The sequence below is a fragment of the Triticum aestivum genome, chromosome 5D (genome assembly GCF_018294505.1).
Source record: "Triticum aestivum cultivar Chinese Spring chromosome 5D, IWGSC CS RefSeq v2.1, whole genome shotgun sequence".
Lineage (NCBI taxonomy): Eukaryota > Viridiplantae > Streptophyta > Magnoliopsida > Poales > Poaceae > Triticum > Triticum aestivum.
In genome coordinates, this window is record NC_057808.1 from 405,564,378 (window position 1) to 405,577,477 (window position 13,100).

The following is a 13,100-nucleotide window of genomic DNA, read 5'->3' on the forward strand; positions in this document are numbered from 1 at the left end:
CAAAGTTTGAAGTTCATATGTTGTTTCATTTTAGAGAAACAAAAAAGAGAAATCTTCTTGTTGTAAGTTAGTTGGAGAGTACGGATCTCAAAGCAAAGCTGGAGGGTTGAGGATAAGAGGTTCCATGTAGCCTGAGCTACAAAGAAACTTTGTGAGGTTGTGGTGTGCCGTACCGTGTCCTCATCGGTGGTGGGTGCGTGTACCCGCCGCCCGTGGCAGATAGTAGGGGATCTCGCTGTCCAACCACGCCGCGGCGAGGGAATTGAGGGTGGCTTCCTCTTCCTCCCGGCGAGGAACTAGGAAACGGGCATGGAGGAGTCTTTTTCTTTCTTTCTTTCTGGCATGGGAGGATTTGGGCGGAGGAGGAAGAAGATGGCGAGATGATGGGCCTTAATTGTGGTGGTGGTGTGGTTAGTAGTGGGCCTCTTAATTGTGTTGGATGTACAGTATGGAGGCCCAGTCGGGAAAGCCCACTGAGAGCCGCTGCTGTCTGACGGGCGGGCGCACACAGAGTGTGCCCCTCTAGGCGACGGAGAGGGAGATGGCGGCGGCGGCGGCGGCGGCAGATGCGGCGTGGTCTCGTATTCGCCGTCAGCGGCGGCGAGAGCGCGCCGCGTAAGAGGATGGTTGGGAGGTGGAGTGACAGGCGGCGTCGTGGCGCATGGCCGCACCACGGGTGGAGAAGCCGCAGGGAGCTAAGGCAAGCCGCAGTCGTCCCTTAGTTTCTGTATTTCTCTTGTCAGCTGTCACCGTAATTGTCAATAGAAATTGCCAATTTTGGTTGCTAATCCCGTAGGTTAGCACCGTAAGCCGAAAAAGTTGTATCAGCCGCTTTGCCTCTTCTTCTAAGAAAATGATGCATTTTTCCATGGTGTATTCTAGAAAGGACAAAAGTAGGAGAGGCTAGCTCTGTAAAATTATTTTCTCAGATGGTGCGACACCGCGACTGCTCCGTACAAATGTACAACTCAAGCAGAAATGTTGGGTGTGCGTTAGTTCGGAAGAAATTATTTGGCCATGACCCTAAACAGGAATCTTTGCCCATCAATTTGACCTTGCAATGTTTTTCAAAGTTATCCATGAACTTGAATTGGATTGGATTGTGTGACATAGTAGCTAAGTGGATGTTTTTGTCTACACAAAGACTGGTATGTTTGATTCAAGTCATTGCCATATCATCCTTACATTTCCCCTGTCAGTTTACCATTGTGACTATATTAGTGTATTTTCCTTGGAATTCATGGCAATGTCCCTCAATGTATCCATGAAATGCTTGTTTTATTTGCGTGCACTGTAATATGTTTTTGGGAGTCTATTTCTGCTCAGATACGTTTAAGACAGTGTTCCTCTGTCAATAGGATACAATGCTTATAATATATAGCTGTTTAGCTGCTAACTCATCACACTGGTGTGTGGTTTCGCAGATTCACACGGCAATCATTTTGTACAACTACTACCACAGGAAAATGTCTCCGCAGCTTGCTTTTGCAGACCCTGAACAGTTTTTTGAGTGTGCTTCTCTTTCTGTTGGAGAAGATCTGCTCGCATACTTGAGTATGGTCCATGAGCATGAGAACAATTCTGGCAAGCATGCGAAGCTATCTATTACTCACAAAGTAGCACTACAAGCATGTGAGATCGCTGAACAACTCGACGCGAGCAAACATTCTCCAGAAATGGCATTGTGGCCAATATCAAAAGTTGCTGTGCTTCTTCTCGACCCAACAAAAAAGAAATGTTTGGTTGATTATAGTGCTAATACGAAGGGTATCTGGTCAATCATTGAGAAGGAATTAGATGGGGCAGCTGGTAATTCACACAGTACCAACCAGCCAGCAGGCCAGGAATCGACAGCTAAAGGGATCGTTGGTGCTTCACATTCACCATTTATGCTTCAGCGACAAGCATATTCAGAGGTGGAGCGTAGAACAGGTCAGATTTTTCATTGCGGCCCTTAATTTATATACCCATATCTGTCATTTTCTTCTTCTTTTTTGAGTTGGTATTGGCAAGGTGTAGCTTCTATCAGTCAATTCTGTTAATTTTCATCCTAGAGCATTGAGATAAAGTATGCAACCTTTGTGCCTACAGAGCCATGTTTCTGTAGGTTCCTCACATTGATCAGGTGACTATTAGCATTACGGAATGTGGATCAAAGTTTCTGGTAAATAAGTATTTACATGTGTTACTATGCAAATTGTCCAAAATTTGAACTGCTAATGAAGCAAAAAAATGAGTTTGAGTTGTACAGTTGCTTTACAGCAAACAAGAACAAGTGTGTGGTCCCAGAATGTACGCAAAAATGTACCTCTGCCTTGCTTTTAACTAGTGTAAAACCATTTACTTTCGGGATAAACAAGAACATCAGCAAATATAATTACTTAAGTTGTTGCCATAATGCCGTCGCATTGTCTGTCTCCTTTGTTTTGGTATGTACAAACTGGGAGTTATTGAAACTTGATTTAGTTTCATCAGCTAGAAGATTAAAAATAACTTGGGACACTATAATGGGTGATTCACCTGTACTTGCTGTACATGACCTGATAGCTGCCAATTGTTTGCTAGAGAATGCTATTTATTTGGTTCTTTTAATATAATAGTGAAAAATTGTAATTTATGAACTTGATTTTGTTAATAGTATGTTCATTTTCTGTTTGAACCAACAATGCATTGTTTGCTGCTCACTATGGTAAACTTACGGTCTTAATAGGTATGAAGGTCTCAAACTTGCATCTTCTTGATGAAACCATGGCATACTCGTTGAGTAACGAAAAGGCAGCTACCAAGGTATTCATTGTGGAGTATGAGCCAACCATGAAAGGCAGCCTTGAGGAAATTTCTCTAGAAGACTTGATTAGCAGGTTTGCCTTTACCTACTAGATAGTTGTATGATTTTAGGTTACATCCCTTTTGATCAACCACTAATCAGTTTATTAAATAAGACCATTGTATGGTACATCCTGATGAAAAGTGATACCCTTTTTAAAGGATACTGACATTTTTCGGCTTTCTCTTTCACAGTATGACTGGTCCGCTATTTGTGAATGATCCATTTCCAAAAACGACATCTGTAGTAGAGTACTATCACATTCTTCCGTACAAGGAGATTTTGTCTGAACTCCTCCACAGGTAACATAAGATATGTTGTGATCTTTTTATGTGTGAAAGTAGGACAATAACTTTTTGGGATCATGGTAAATATGACACGTCGCGTGTTTCAGGAAATGGTCTTCTGATTCTTCACTAAACGAGCAACCACGTAGACATGGAAAAGGTTCATTGCACTCCATAATAGATGAAAATGTGGAAGAGCAAGATGAGAATAGCACGTCCAAGCTGCAAAAACGAATTAAAAAAGTGTCAACTCCAAAGCAAAGCAAACAAGCAGTTAGTGCCAGCAAGCACAAGAAAAGCAGCAAAAGAAAATCTGAAGCCTCCATGGCTGCAGCTGATGTCTGTGCAGAGGGTCTGAATAGTGAGATCCCCACAATAAAACATGTTATTGAGGCGGAACCTCCAAAATCCATGAGTAAGTCAAGAAATACAGAAGCTGCAACCGCAGCAGCAAGTGGAGAAACTAAAATCCTACAATCGGGTTAGTCACTGTAACTGTATTTAGATTTTACTGATCACATTGTTCCTTATTTGTGTTCTGATATAATCAACTTTAGGTGTTCAAGTGGAGAAGAACAAATCACAGGAGCAATCTAAACGTGACAATATGCCCCAAGATGTCTTTCCTACAGAGGTAAGCTAAATTACAGATTGAAAGTATTGAAAGCTACAATACTAGGACGCATTAGGATCACATGCATCCTCTGGAATGGTAGTAGAAAATAAACTTCAAATATGATGACCTGTTAACAACAATAAATTGTATGGTTCCGTCCTTTTCTATACAAATGTTATATGATGCAGTGTTGCTCTTCATTCTATTTGTTTTTGTTCTCATATGCACTCAACTATACATAGCATAGAGTTAGAGCATTTCTCCTTTTCTACCACATGTCGCCACGTGAATGTTTGGAAAAGTGTGATAGCACACACTTCTGTTAGGTATTAGGATGAGGGGAAGCCGGCACAATCCATTCTTATCAAATAAGGGATAATATCCCATTTATTAAGTATAGTGTATTAGTTAAGAAAAAATTATTATTGTTAGGAAAGTACCAACTGGTAGATCCTATTATTAGGAGCCACACCTAATAAATCATCTCCATACTGGGAGCCACACCCACTGTGCTCAGTCAATCAAAAGAAATATTCATCCTTTTCATAAATCGTTTCAGATGAGTAGGTGATGAATAGGCCAAGTTTTTCGTGTGATCCATTCACTCTGCTTTAACTTGAAGAACTAATTGTTGCACAGGCACCGCATGTTGATCTAGTGAAGAACCGTGCTTTGGAATGCGAAAATATGGATTTGTTAGGAAAGTCAGGTTGGATAAACCTACCCAAGACTGCTTATTTTTCATATTATTGGTTATTGGTCCTCCAAGTATTTAATCTGTGTTCCAAATTTCATTCAAGGCGGCACCACTGAGTACAACGTTGATGACCAGATAGATGATTCGCTGCGATCAATTCAGAAAATACGGGATGAAATTGTATGTTATGTGTCTTTTCTCTTATTTCAGGAAAAAAAGATGCTTGTTTCCTATAACTTTCTTCTAGTTGAGAATCTGATGTGAACTCTCCTATTCTCTCTTCGTTTCAGCTTCGCAAGGAAAGCATACTTCAAGAACGAAGTGCTCAGTGTGATATGGACATGCAGACACTCTTGAGTGGTATTCTACCCTGGCCACATTTTAAACATGGTTACATTTACAATCACGCTGTATAAGTTTTGTGGTCAACACTGTGGGCATGTTTTTCTGGGAGCCATACGTTTCCAAAAGTTCTGTGTTAAACTGTGGTGTATCACACTTTTCATTGTGGACAAATCGTCTGCCGCACTTTGTGACATACAAATCGTCCGTCGGAACTGTGGCCAATTTTGGCAAGAAGTTTTTTTTGGGGATTTTTTTTTTGAAATGTTTTGGCAAGAAGTTGCTTCTATACCAGTTCCGCATTTCTTGTACTCATCATGTTTTAAAACTTATGCAGAAGGAAAGATGACACCTAAAGCTGTATCAATAATAAGCAAATACAAGGAAACTTGCTCAGATATGACGGAAGTTACCAATTCATCTTGCTCTGGAGATGGTGGCCAACCCATCACTAAGAGGAAGAAATTGAGGGAGGCACTCCTGCGACACTGCCAGGTAAGAAACCTCAAGCTGAACTTATGTATTACAATTTTAAATGCCACTTGTACCCTTGACACTTGTCAATGCAGGAGCTTGATGAGATTTGCCGTGGGGCCCATTGGATATCCCCAAGATACACGCTACTACCTTCAGCATCAGATGGTATGTATAAATGTTTACTTTTATCTCTTAGATCTTCTGGATAGACAAGTACTAGGTTCTTGGACCATGTAGGCATAACAATTAGGAATATCATATACCACTTACTTTTATTGAATTCAATCCCTATAGGTCCTGGTTCGTTTTGTGCATTGTGATGATAACATACGTAGTGTGTTACGCTAACCATGCTTAGAAGAAAAGAGTTTTCAAGGTGTCAGATCAATAGGCAGGGTTTGCTCTTTTGATGTCAAGTAGCAATCCAAATAGGCTGCTTGTTTATTAGCACATGGTATGCTCCGTTCAAGTGTTAGGTTTGTTTAACATTCGATCAATGGTTATGAAGACATGTGTGCACCCTTGTAGGCTTCATCTTAGATCAGACTGATTAGGTCCCCAGTTAGCAATAACCAAAACTGATGTTTGATTGCCTATCACTCTCTCTCTCTCATAGCTCCATGTTTTGAGCACTTCTTCACCGGTCCTTTTCCTACCTTTTAAGGGATGTACCACGCCAGTGTACGTTTGAGATGCCTTGATTTTGAGATGAGCATCACTGGTGATCTTCGTCCTACCCCACACGAGGCGAGGTGCTCTGCGGCTTCCAATATGATACTGGAGCTTCACAAGAAGGCGGAGCAAGAACAGTAGGGTACCTGATGCAAAACCACCTTGTTAAACTCCTGAATCCGGGAAACTGCGGGTGGCTGGAACTAGTTGTTTAGCAATTGCAACTTTGAAATAGACTTCTTGAGAAACCTAATCGTGTTGGTACCTTGTTTATCTATCTACCTTCCAGAGGTTGACTCCTTGTGTATTTGTTGGTATTATGGCTGTTTATTAAGGTCGTGATAAACCCCAGACTGCTATTTCGAAACTCTGTGACGCTTCAGTTGCGCTGTCTGTTTCATCATGTGAGTGAGCACAAATTATCTAGCTATTTCTTGAATTCTTATTGGCTCGTGGTGTTTACAGAGTATTTAGCTGTTGTTGCCGTTCTTCGATCATTAGGTATTGTTGTCAGTAGCATACCAAGAGACTAGCTTAGGTGCTTTTATATTAAACGGCGTAGCGATTCTTTATTTGGTTGGCAAGTTTTCGTAGATGTATTTGTTGATGTGTTTGGTCTCGTTGCCTTGCATCAACTTCAATAAAGATGGTTGTGTGCATCTCTTTGATACAGAGGCCGGCGGTTTCAACCTCGATTTCGGAAGAAGAAACATGTATTTAAATTCCCTCTTTTGTGCTATGCCACTATGTGGAGCTCTTCGGTGATCTTTGCCATGTATTCCCTCCGTCCCAAAATAAGTGACTTAAATTTGTACTAACTTTAGGGAGTAATTTTCTTCGGTCCTCTTTGCCATGTAGTTTTCTTCGGTGCCCTCAGGAGCATAGTTTCAGTTTGAAAAACTACACATTAGGATCATATGCACACTCTGAAATGGTTATAGGAAATAAGCTTCAAATATGATGACCTGTTAATAACAAAGAGAAAAATGGCTCTGTCCTTTGTCTATACAATGTTCTCGTGATGAGTGTTGCGCTTTATTCTATTCGTTTGTGCTCTCATACGCACCTACTATAAGTAGCATAGGCTTAGATCATTTGTCATTTGTTAGCCACGTAAATGTTTTGAAAAGTGGACAGCACACCCTTCTGTTAGGTATTAGGATGAGGGGAAGATCCGAAGATGGCACAATCCATTCATATCAAATAGGGATAATATCCCATTTATTCAGAGTGCCTTATTAATTAAGAGTAATATCCTATTGTTAGGAAAGTATCGATTGGTAGATACTCCATTCATATCAAATAGGGATAATGTCCCATTTATTCAGAGTGCCTTATTAGTTACAAGTAATATCCTATCGTTAGGCAAGTATCGATTGGTAGATACTATTACTAGGAGCCACCCTAGTAAATCACCTCCATATAAAGAGAGGAGCCACACCCCACACCCTCTGTGCTCAAGCAACCAAAAAAAGTACTCATCCCTTTCATAGGTTAGTTTCAGATGACTAGGTGATGAATCTCTACTCCTAATGTCTCAGTTGGTAGTCTCCGTTCCGGGTTTATTTTCGTCCCACCATTTTCGTCCGGTTTTTTCGTCCTCCTCTTCCACCACGCTCTTTCACCTTGGTTTTTTTACATCATCCTTTCCCACGCACGCGCACAAAAAAAAAACCCGAGTGACCCATCTGCCCTATCCCTAACCCGCTCTCGTCTCCCTCCCTAGGACGCAGCCGCCCACCGAATCAAATCCCGTCGCCGGGCTCGTCTGCCTCGCCGTGGCCGATGAATGCGTCGGCTGCGGCCACGCCCCCTCTCCAAACGGCGGCGATGATGGAGGGAGCAGCTCACGCTGCCAGGCTCCCGACCGAACGCGTCGGGTCATCTCTCCTCGGGGCCAACCCCTCCTATTCATCGCATCTCTCCCTGACTCCGTCTCCTCCACGAGATGTAGCACCACCCCACGCCATGGACGCCCTTGCCGGCTGCATCTCTCCATGCGCCGCCACTCCTATGACACCGCCGCCCGGCAGTCTCCACCAGCACCACGACGGGCGTGGCCTCTGCACGCGCCGTCACCTCCCCTCCAGATCCGGCCGTCGTCGAGGGCATATCCATCCAGCAGTGCGCCGTCACCTCCCCTCCAGATCCAGCCGTCGTCAAGGGCGTATCCATCCAGCAGCGCGCCGTCATCCCAATCATCACCGTCCACGGCGTCATCGCCCAGGCCCAGTCACGGGCCGGCAAGACCTCCATGATCTCCCTCTTCGTCTGCCAGGTCATTGAGACCAACATCCACGAGTAAGATGCCCAGCCCTCCCCCTCTGCTACCATCGCTGGATTTGTCAAATTGATTTTTTGGGCGAAGAATTTGATTTTAGGGTTAACCTGCTCGTCTCATTCGCGGAGATTCATTCATGTGTCGGACCACATGTGTACAGGTGATTTCCGCATAGCTTTTGTGTATGACGGCTGGAGGACCAACTCAGACCTCGCTTGCCTCAGGGTCAGGAGGTCCAAGGCGCCACAAGACCGGGCCAGGAGTTTGCGTAAACCTGGGCCAGGAGTTTATTTGATAAAGGTTTCAATTTGCGCCCCATTTCATGGATTAACGATGCCAAGAGCATACCATTTGTACAAAGTCCCAAGATCGATGTCTCCTCACATATCTCACATAATAACTACTCGTGCTCTGTTTTTTTCTTTGTATTCAGGTTTCCAGAATGATTGGCCACACCTACCTAAAAAGTTCGGAATTTAACCATGAGCCCCTTCTGGCCTGGTTCCATATTCCAAGGCCCTTCCATAATCCAATTCTTTGTCCCGAACCATCCATTGAAGAACATAGACTGTGCAGAATATTAGTTTGTTATATTTGCGTCAGATGAACTATGGGAGCACTTGAACAATCAGGAAGCCGTGGATATAGTTCATTGTTTACCTCGGAATGTAAGATGATTTGCCATACTTCCTCATATATTACGCTTTCCCAGTGTACTAAAATATGCTTCCCATTTTAGTCTTGCCTTATATTGTTGATATGTAACCCAAATAGGTTAAACCGAATGTTGTATCGAAACATGTAGTATTTACTTGTAAAAGAGCAACTGAGAGCCTGGTGGGTCGGGATGAAGGAAGAATACCCCTGAGAGCCCAAACTCGAGTTCGAAAATATATGCAGAATATATGTTTGCCTCTGCTATATACATATGTAATTTTCCAGTCTGTGTTTTCTGCTCCTCTTTGGCGCAATGTGGAAGATGTTGGTTTTAAAGGCTAGCAGGGAAGCCAGTGGTGGAGTAATCAGTGGTTTATGAGGTCATGGAGCCCAAGACCGGATGCAGCAGAAGAAGCAGCGTCGTTGCCGTGCACTAAGAAGGTCAACAGAGTCTGTGAGGCGGAAGATCCATAGCATACAGGTGAGTCAGTAGGTGCTCATTTTATCTTTCTTCTTATGTTCCAATTTTATTGTTCTCTGCACTAGAGTAGAATGAATATTTGTATTACCATCTCTTCTTATAGTTGTAAATCCTGTGCATCAGTTGGGGTAAGCTTCTCAAATGCCTAACACCAATTAGTCTTCTAAAACTGAAGCATAGACAAAATTCAGTTAATGATCGAAGTTTCTTTTTAAGCGGTACACTATATATTGCTAACCGAGGGAACTTCTATTTGTGTTGCTTGTTTTTTCTAACAATCACTTGAGTGTGTTGTTTGCATTTTTTCAACCATCCATCGCTGAACCTACAAGAGCCTGGTACCAATCATACTACTTGGAGAACCTAAGAAAGTTGTTTCTTCTGTCTCCACTAGAAACCGGAAATGAGAACACCATCTCTGCGTAACTGAACCAAGTGACTGAAAATTTATGTTATATGGTACAACCTCACGAGAGAATTATTTCTGTACACGTAGAACACAGTTACATTTCTGAAGGCTTGGAAATCACACAACTTGCCTTGGACGCTTATTGACTTATAGTATTATAAACTGTCATTGTAAAGGTGGTTGTCTCTTTACCGAATTGCTCCTCAATTTTGTAGATTCGAGCAGTTGTTTATGCTCATAGGACTACTAGAGAAGATTTACATGTAGCCTGAGAAGAAGACCGATGAAGATCTTGATTGTATCAGGCATTCAGGCTATGATTTGGAGAGGTGGCTCTTTATTTTATTTGCCTGTGCCACTCGATGTGTACATGTACTTTACTCTGAATGTATGCATCATCTAATTTTGACTCAATCTAGGCAGGAAGAAGGTGTATCCAACCAAAGGGAACATCATATTTTGTTAGTTGCCAATGTACGATACCTAAGCCTGAACACTAACCTAAGGTTCATGTTTCTCCTTATTAGCTTATTTTAAGAGGAACCGGGCATGTTTGCTTCTGTCTTTCTTTATTGGCTAACAAGCAAATTTTCTAGCTTCCGTAAAAAATAAATACAGCAAGATCAGTCTGGAATCTGAAATATATATATATATGTATGTATGTATGTATGTATGTATGTATGTATGTATCTATCTTGAACTCTTCTTCTTGCAGCGGATGCGTTGGATATGCCATTCCTCAATGTGTACCTGGATTCTCTTTGGGCATCTAATTTTTGGGCAGGTGTTGTTCTAGCAGCCCGCTTCGCTTTGGTCTTCAGATTAAGCAATTCTCTGCATTCAAGGGAAAGGTCAATAGCTGCTCTCCAAAGGTATGCCAAATTAATATGTTGTCTTGTCACCATACCTATTATCTGGATGCAAATAAAAGTAGAAAAATCTTCTGAAGTATCCTAGAAGAAGCTCTCAGTTCTAATGAAACCCTTCAATTTAAACTTGGATATGACTTGCCATCTGTTGTAAAAGTGGACATAATGTTGACTCAAAATCGTGTTTGTGAAAGACCAACTGATTTCTTATATTTCATTCGAGTAATTTCGACTGTACAATGACACATTAGCCATAAGTCATAACACATCTAGAATTCATGTACTGAATGCAATCGTGAAACCTGAACCTTGATGTTGTATTAGATCTATGATTATCCTGTTTATACAAACTTTTATTGGTGCAGCCAACGCCGGTCTGTATTCATCTGCTGAATCAGGTTGGCCACGACGAGGAGACGGACACGACCGCGTCGTCCCATCGACCTCCGGGGCCTTTGATATCTCAGGTTAGCTCGAAATGTTATGTTTCTTCTTAGGTTATAATATATTAATATTTGCCGATTCTTCACTAGATTCCTCGGTTCTTGCAGGGTGTGTGTCATGTTATGTTGGGTTTCCTGTGATTTCGGTGCGGGTAGCTACATAGCGTCCGTGAGCCATGCGTGTGACATGCATGCTAGGTAATCTTGACTCCGGTGCGACGGTGCTGGAACCGCCTCCGCTGGTTACGACCGCCGTGGCTATGCTTGAAGGCAGAATCACCACGATGACTGTAGTTGCCGCACTCAGATCAGAACGGCAGCCACGGTATATGATCAAGCCTTTACTGTCGTCCTCTGAATTTGGGATCACGTGCATCTGCAAGAGAAAGAGCATGAGAGCCTAAGAGGGTAGTACCACGTTACGAACAAGTTGATTTTTATCCATGGAATTGATCTGATGCGAAGCTGATGCCACATAAAAGGTTAACTGAGTTCTTATCTCCAATATGTCATGATGTTACAGTTCAATTATTTTCACCTCTCTAGCTACTATGCACGGAAGGTGTTTGTTAATTTGCACAATGATATTTTCTGGTAAAATACGCTAATATTACCTTCATTTTTACACATTTTAGTGATGTCCTCTTATTAATCCCTTCTATAATCAAATCTGATATGTATTTGTTCATCTAGGCATCTAGCTGCAGGTGGAATAACAAGATTCAGTGTGTGCAACGACAACAATAAATAACATGTCATTAGGGAGACTTCTGAAATGAACCCTGCATTTTTTTGGCATTAGTACAACTGTTCTACTGCATTATTCAACTATGCACGATGAAGCTGATATAGGGTGTGGACTAGACAATTTATTCAGTTTTCTTCAAGAAGGTATGCAGATTGGGCATCAAAGTACACGACAAAGGATGTTGCACCTTACAACTTAAAAATTGAAAGATACTTTCTATTTTATATTGATGTGATCGCCAGCGAGAACAAATTTTTGACTGAATTTGTTTCATTAAAGTGAAGTTGTTCGGAATTTTCTTTGAATGTTTCTTTTAGTTGCGTAAAAAAGCATTGTGGGTAATGTTTTTTTGAGCTGATTATGAGTAATGTTTGGTTCCATGCAGGACCAAGGAATGAACACGAAGCAAATTATAACTCTCAGGTTCATGGTTTAGGAGCAGGAAAGAACACTTCCAATTGTGTAGATGGGTCATCAGTAGCATTTCTCTAATTATTCTTATAGAGACTGATTTGGATTGTTGAAGGAAAGGATCTCAATTCTCAATAGCAAACTGCACTGGGACATCTTGGACCTATTCTCCACATTTCTGAGCTAGGTTAGTTGGACAGCATGCCATGGGGGGAAACCATTTCTTCCTTCCAATCCGTGGGCTAAATTTGTTATCACCATATGTTTTAAATTTTGTGTCATCCTTGAACTTTTGAGGAATTGATAGATATGTTGGTGAGCGGGCAGGCGGTGCTAGACATGGCAGGGCAAGAGAGCGCGAGGGAGAATGTCGAAGGAGGCAACATAAATGAGAGTTCACCGTTATGCTCATGTGGTCAGAACCTAGAGCATGGATACAAGACCTCCATCGTCGTCTATGGACATCAGAGCAGAGGAGAAGTGATGATGGACATCAGACCAGTGAAGACAGTGAGCATGGGCTCCTAGACGATACTTATCATATCATATTCTCAGTATATAGTCAAAAACTGTATGCCACATATACGTTGTGAATTACTATGATATTTGATCAATGAATTTATTTCTAAAAAAATATGTGGCAACACACGGCATTCAACTATAACTTCAACTTCAAGGGTGAACTTGTGGGTTTAGTCTTTATTTAAGCAATTAATGGGCAAAATAACCATCTCTCTATCTAACCAATTGATCAGTGAATTGGATAAGTCGATCAAGAGTAAAAATGGTATCAGGTAATAACTGCATAAATTAATCACATGACAAGTATAACTACACGAACATTGGCAAGGCACATGCAGCCGATTATATAGATCATATTGGC

At 41.8% G+C, this 13,100-nt stretch overlaps 1 protein-coding gene across 6 annotated transcripts; it reads left to right on the forward strand.

Annotated features, from left to right (window-relative positions):
* The first annotated feature begins 235 nt into the window (after window positions 1-235).
* Window positions 236-12,390, forward strand: LOC123122172 (uncharacterized). 6 transcript variants are annotated; one of them, XM_044542312.1, is made up of 19 exons: window positions 236-700; window positions 1,425-1,932; window positions 2,711-2,861; window positions 3,022-3,129; window positions 3,222-3,595; window positions 3,672-3,748; window positions 4,370-4,439; window positions 4,531-4,607; window positions 4,718-4,787; window positions 5,107-5,264; window positions 5,339-5,411; window positions 8,360-8,499; window positions 8,633-9,337; window positions 9,962-10,075; window positions 10,166-10,252; window positions 10,462-10,618; window positions 10,981-11,082; window positions 11,167-11,540; window positions 12,192-12,390. In XM_044542312.1, exons 1-13 carry the CDS (start codon window positions 662-664, stop codon window positions 8,804-8,806), a joined length of 2,019 nt encoding a protein of 672 aa, XP_044398247.1. In that variant the 5' UTR covers window positions 236-661; the 3' UTR covers window positions 8,807-9,337; window positions 9,962-10,075; window positions 10,166-10,252; window positions 10,462-10,618; window positions 10,981-11,082; window positions 11,167-11,540; window positions 12,192-12,390. The 6 variants fall into 6 exon arrangements, with proteins under 6 accessions (XP_044398247.1, XP_044398245.1, XP_044398246.1 ...); XM_044542310.1 differs by having other exon boundaries at window positions 9,962-10,252; XM_044542311.1 differs by lacking the exon at window positions 10,166-10,252.
* Window positions 12,391-13,100: the final 710 nt, after the last annotated feature.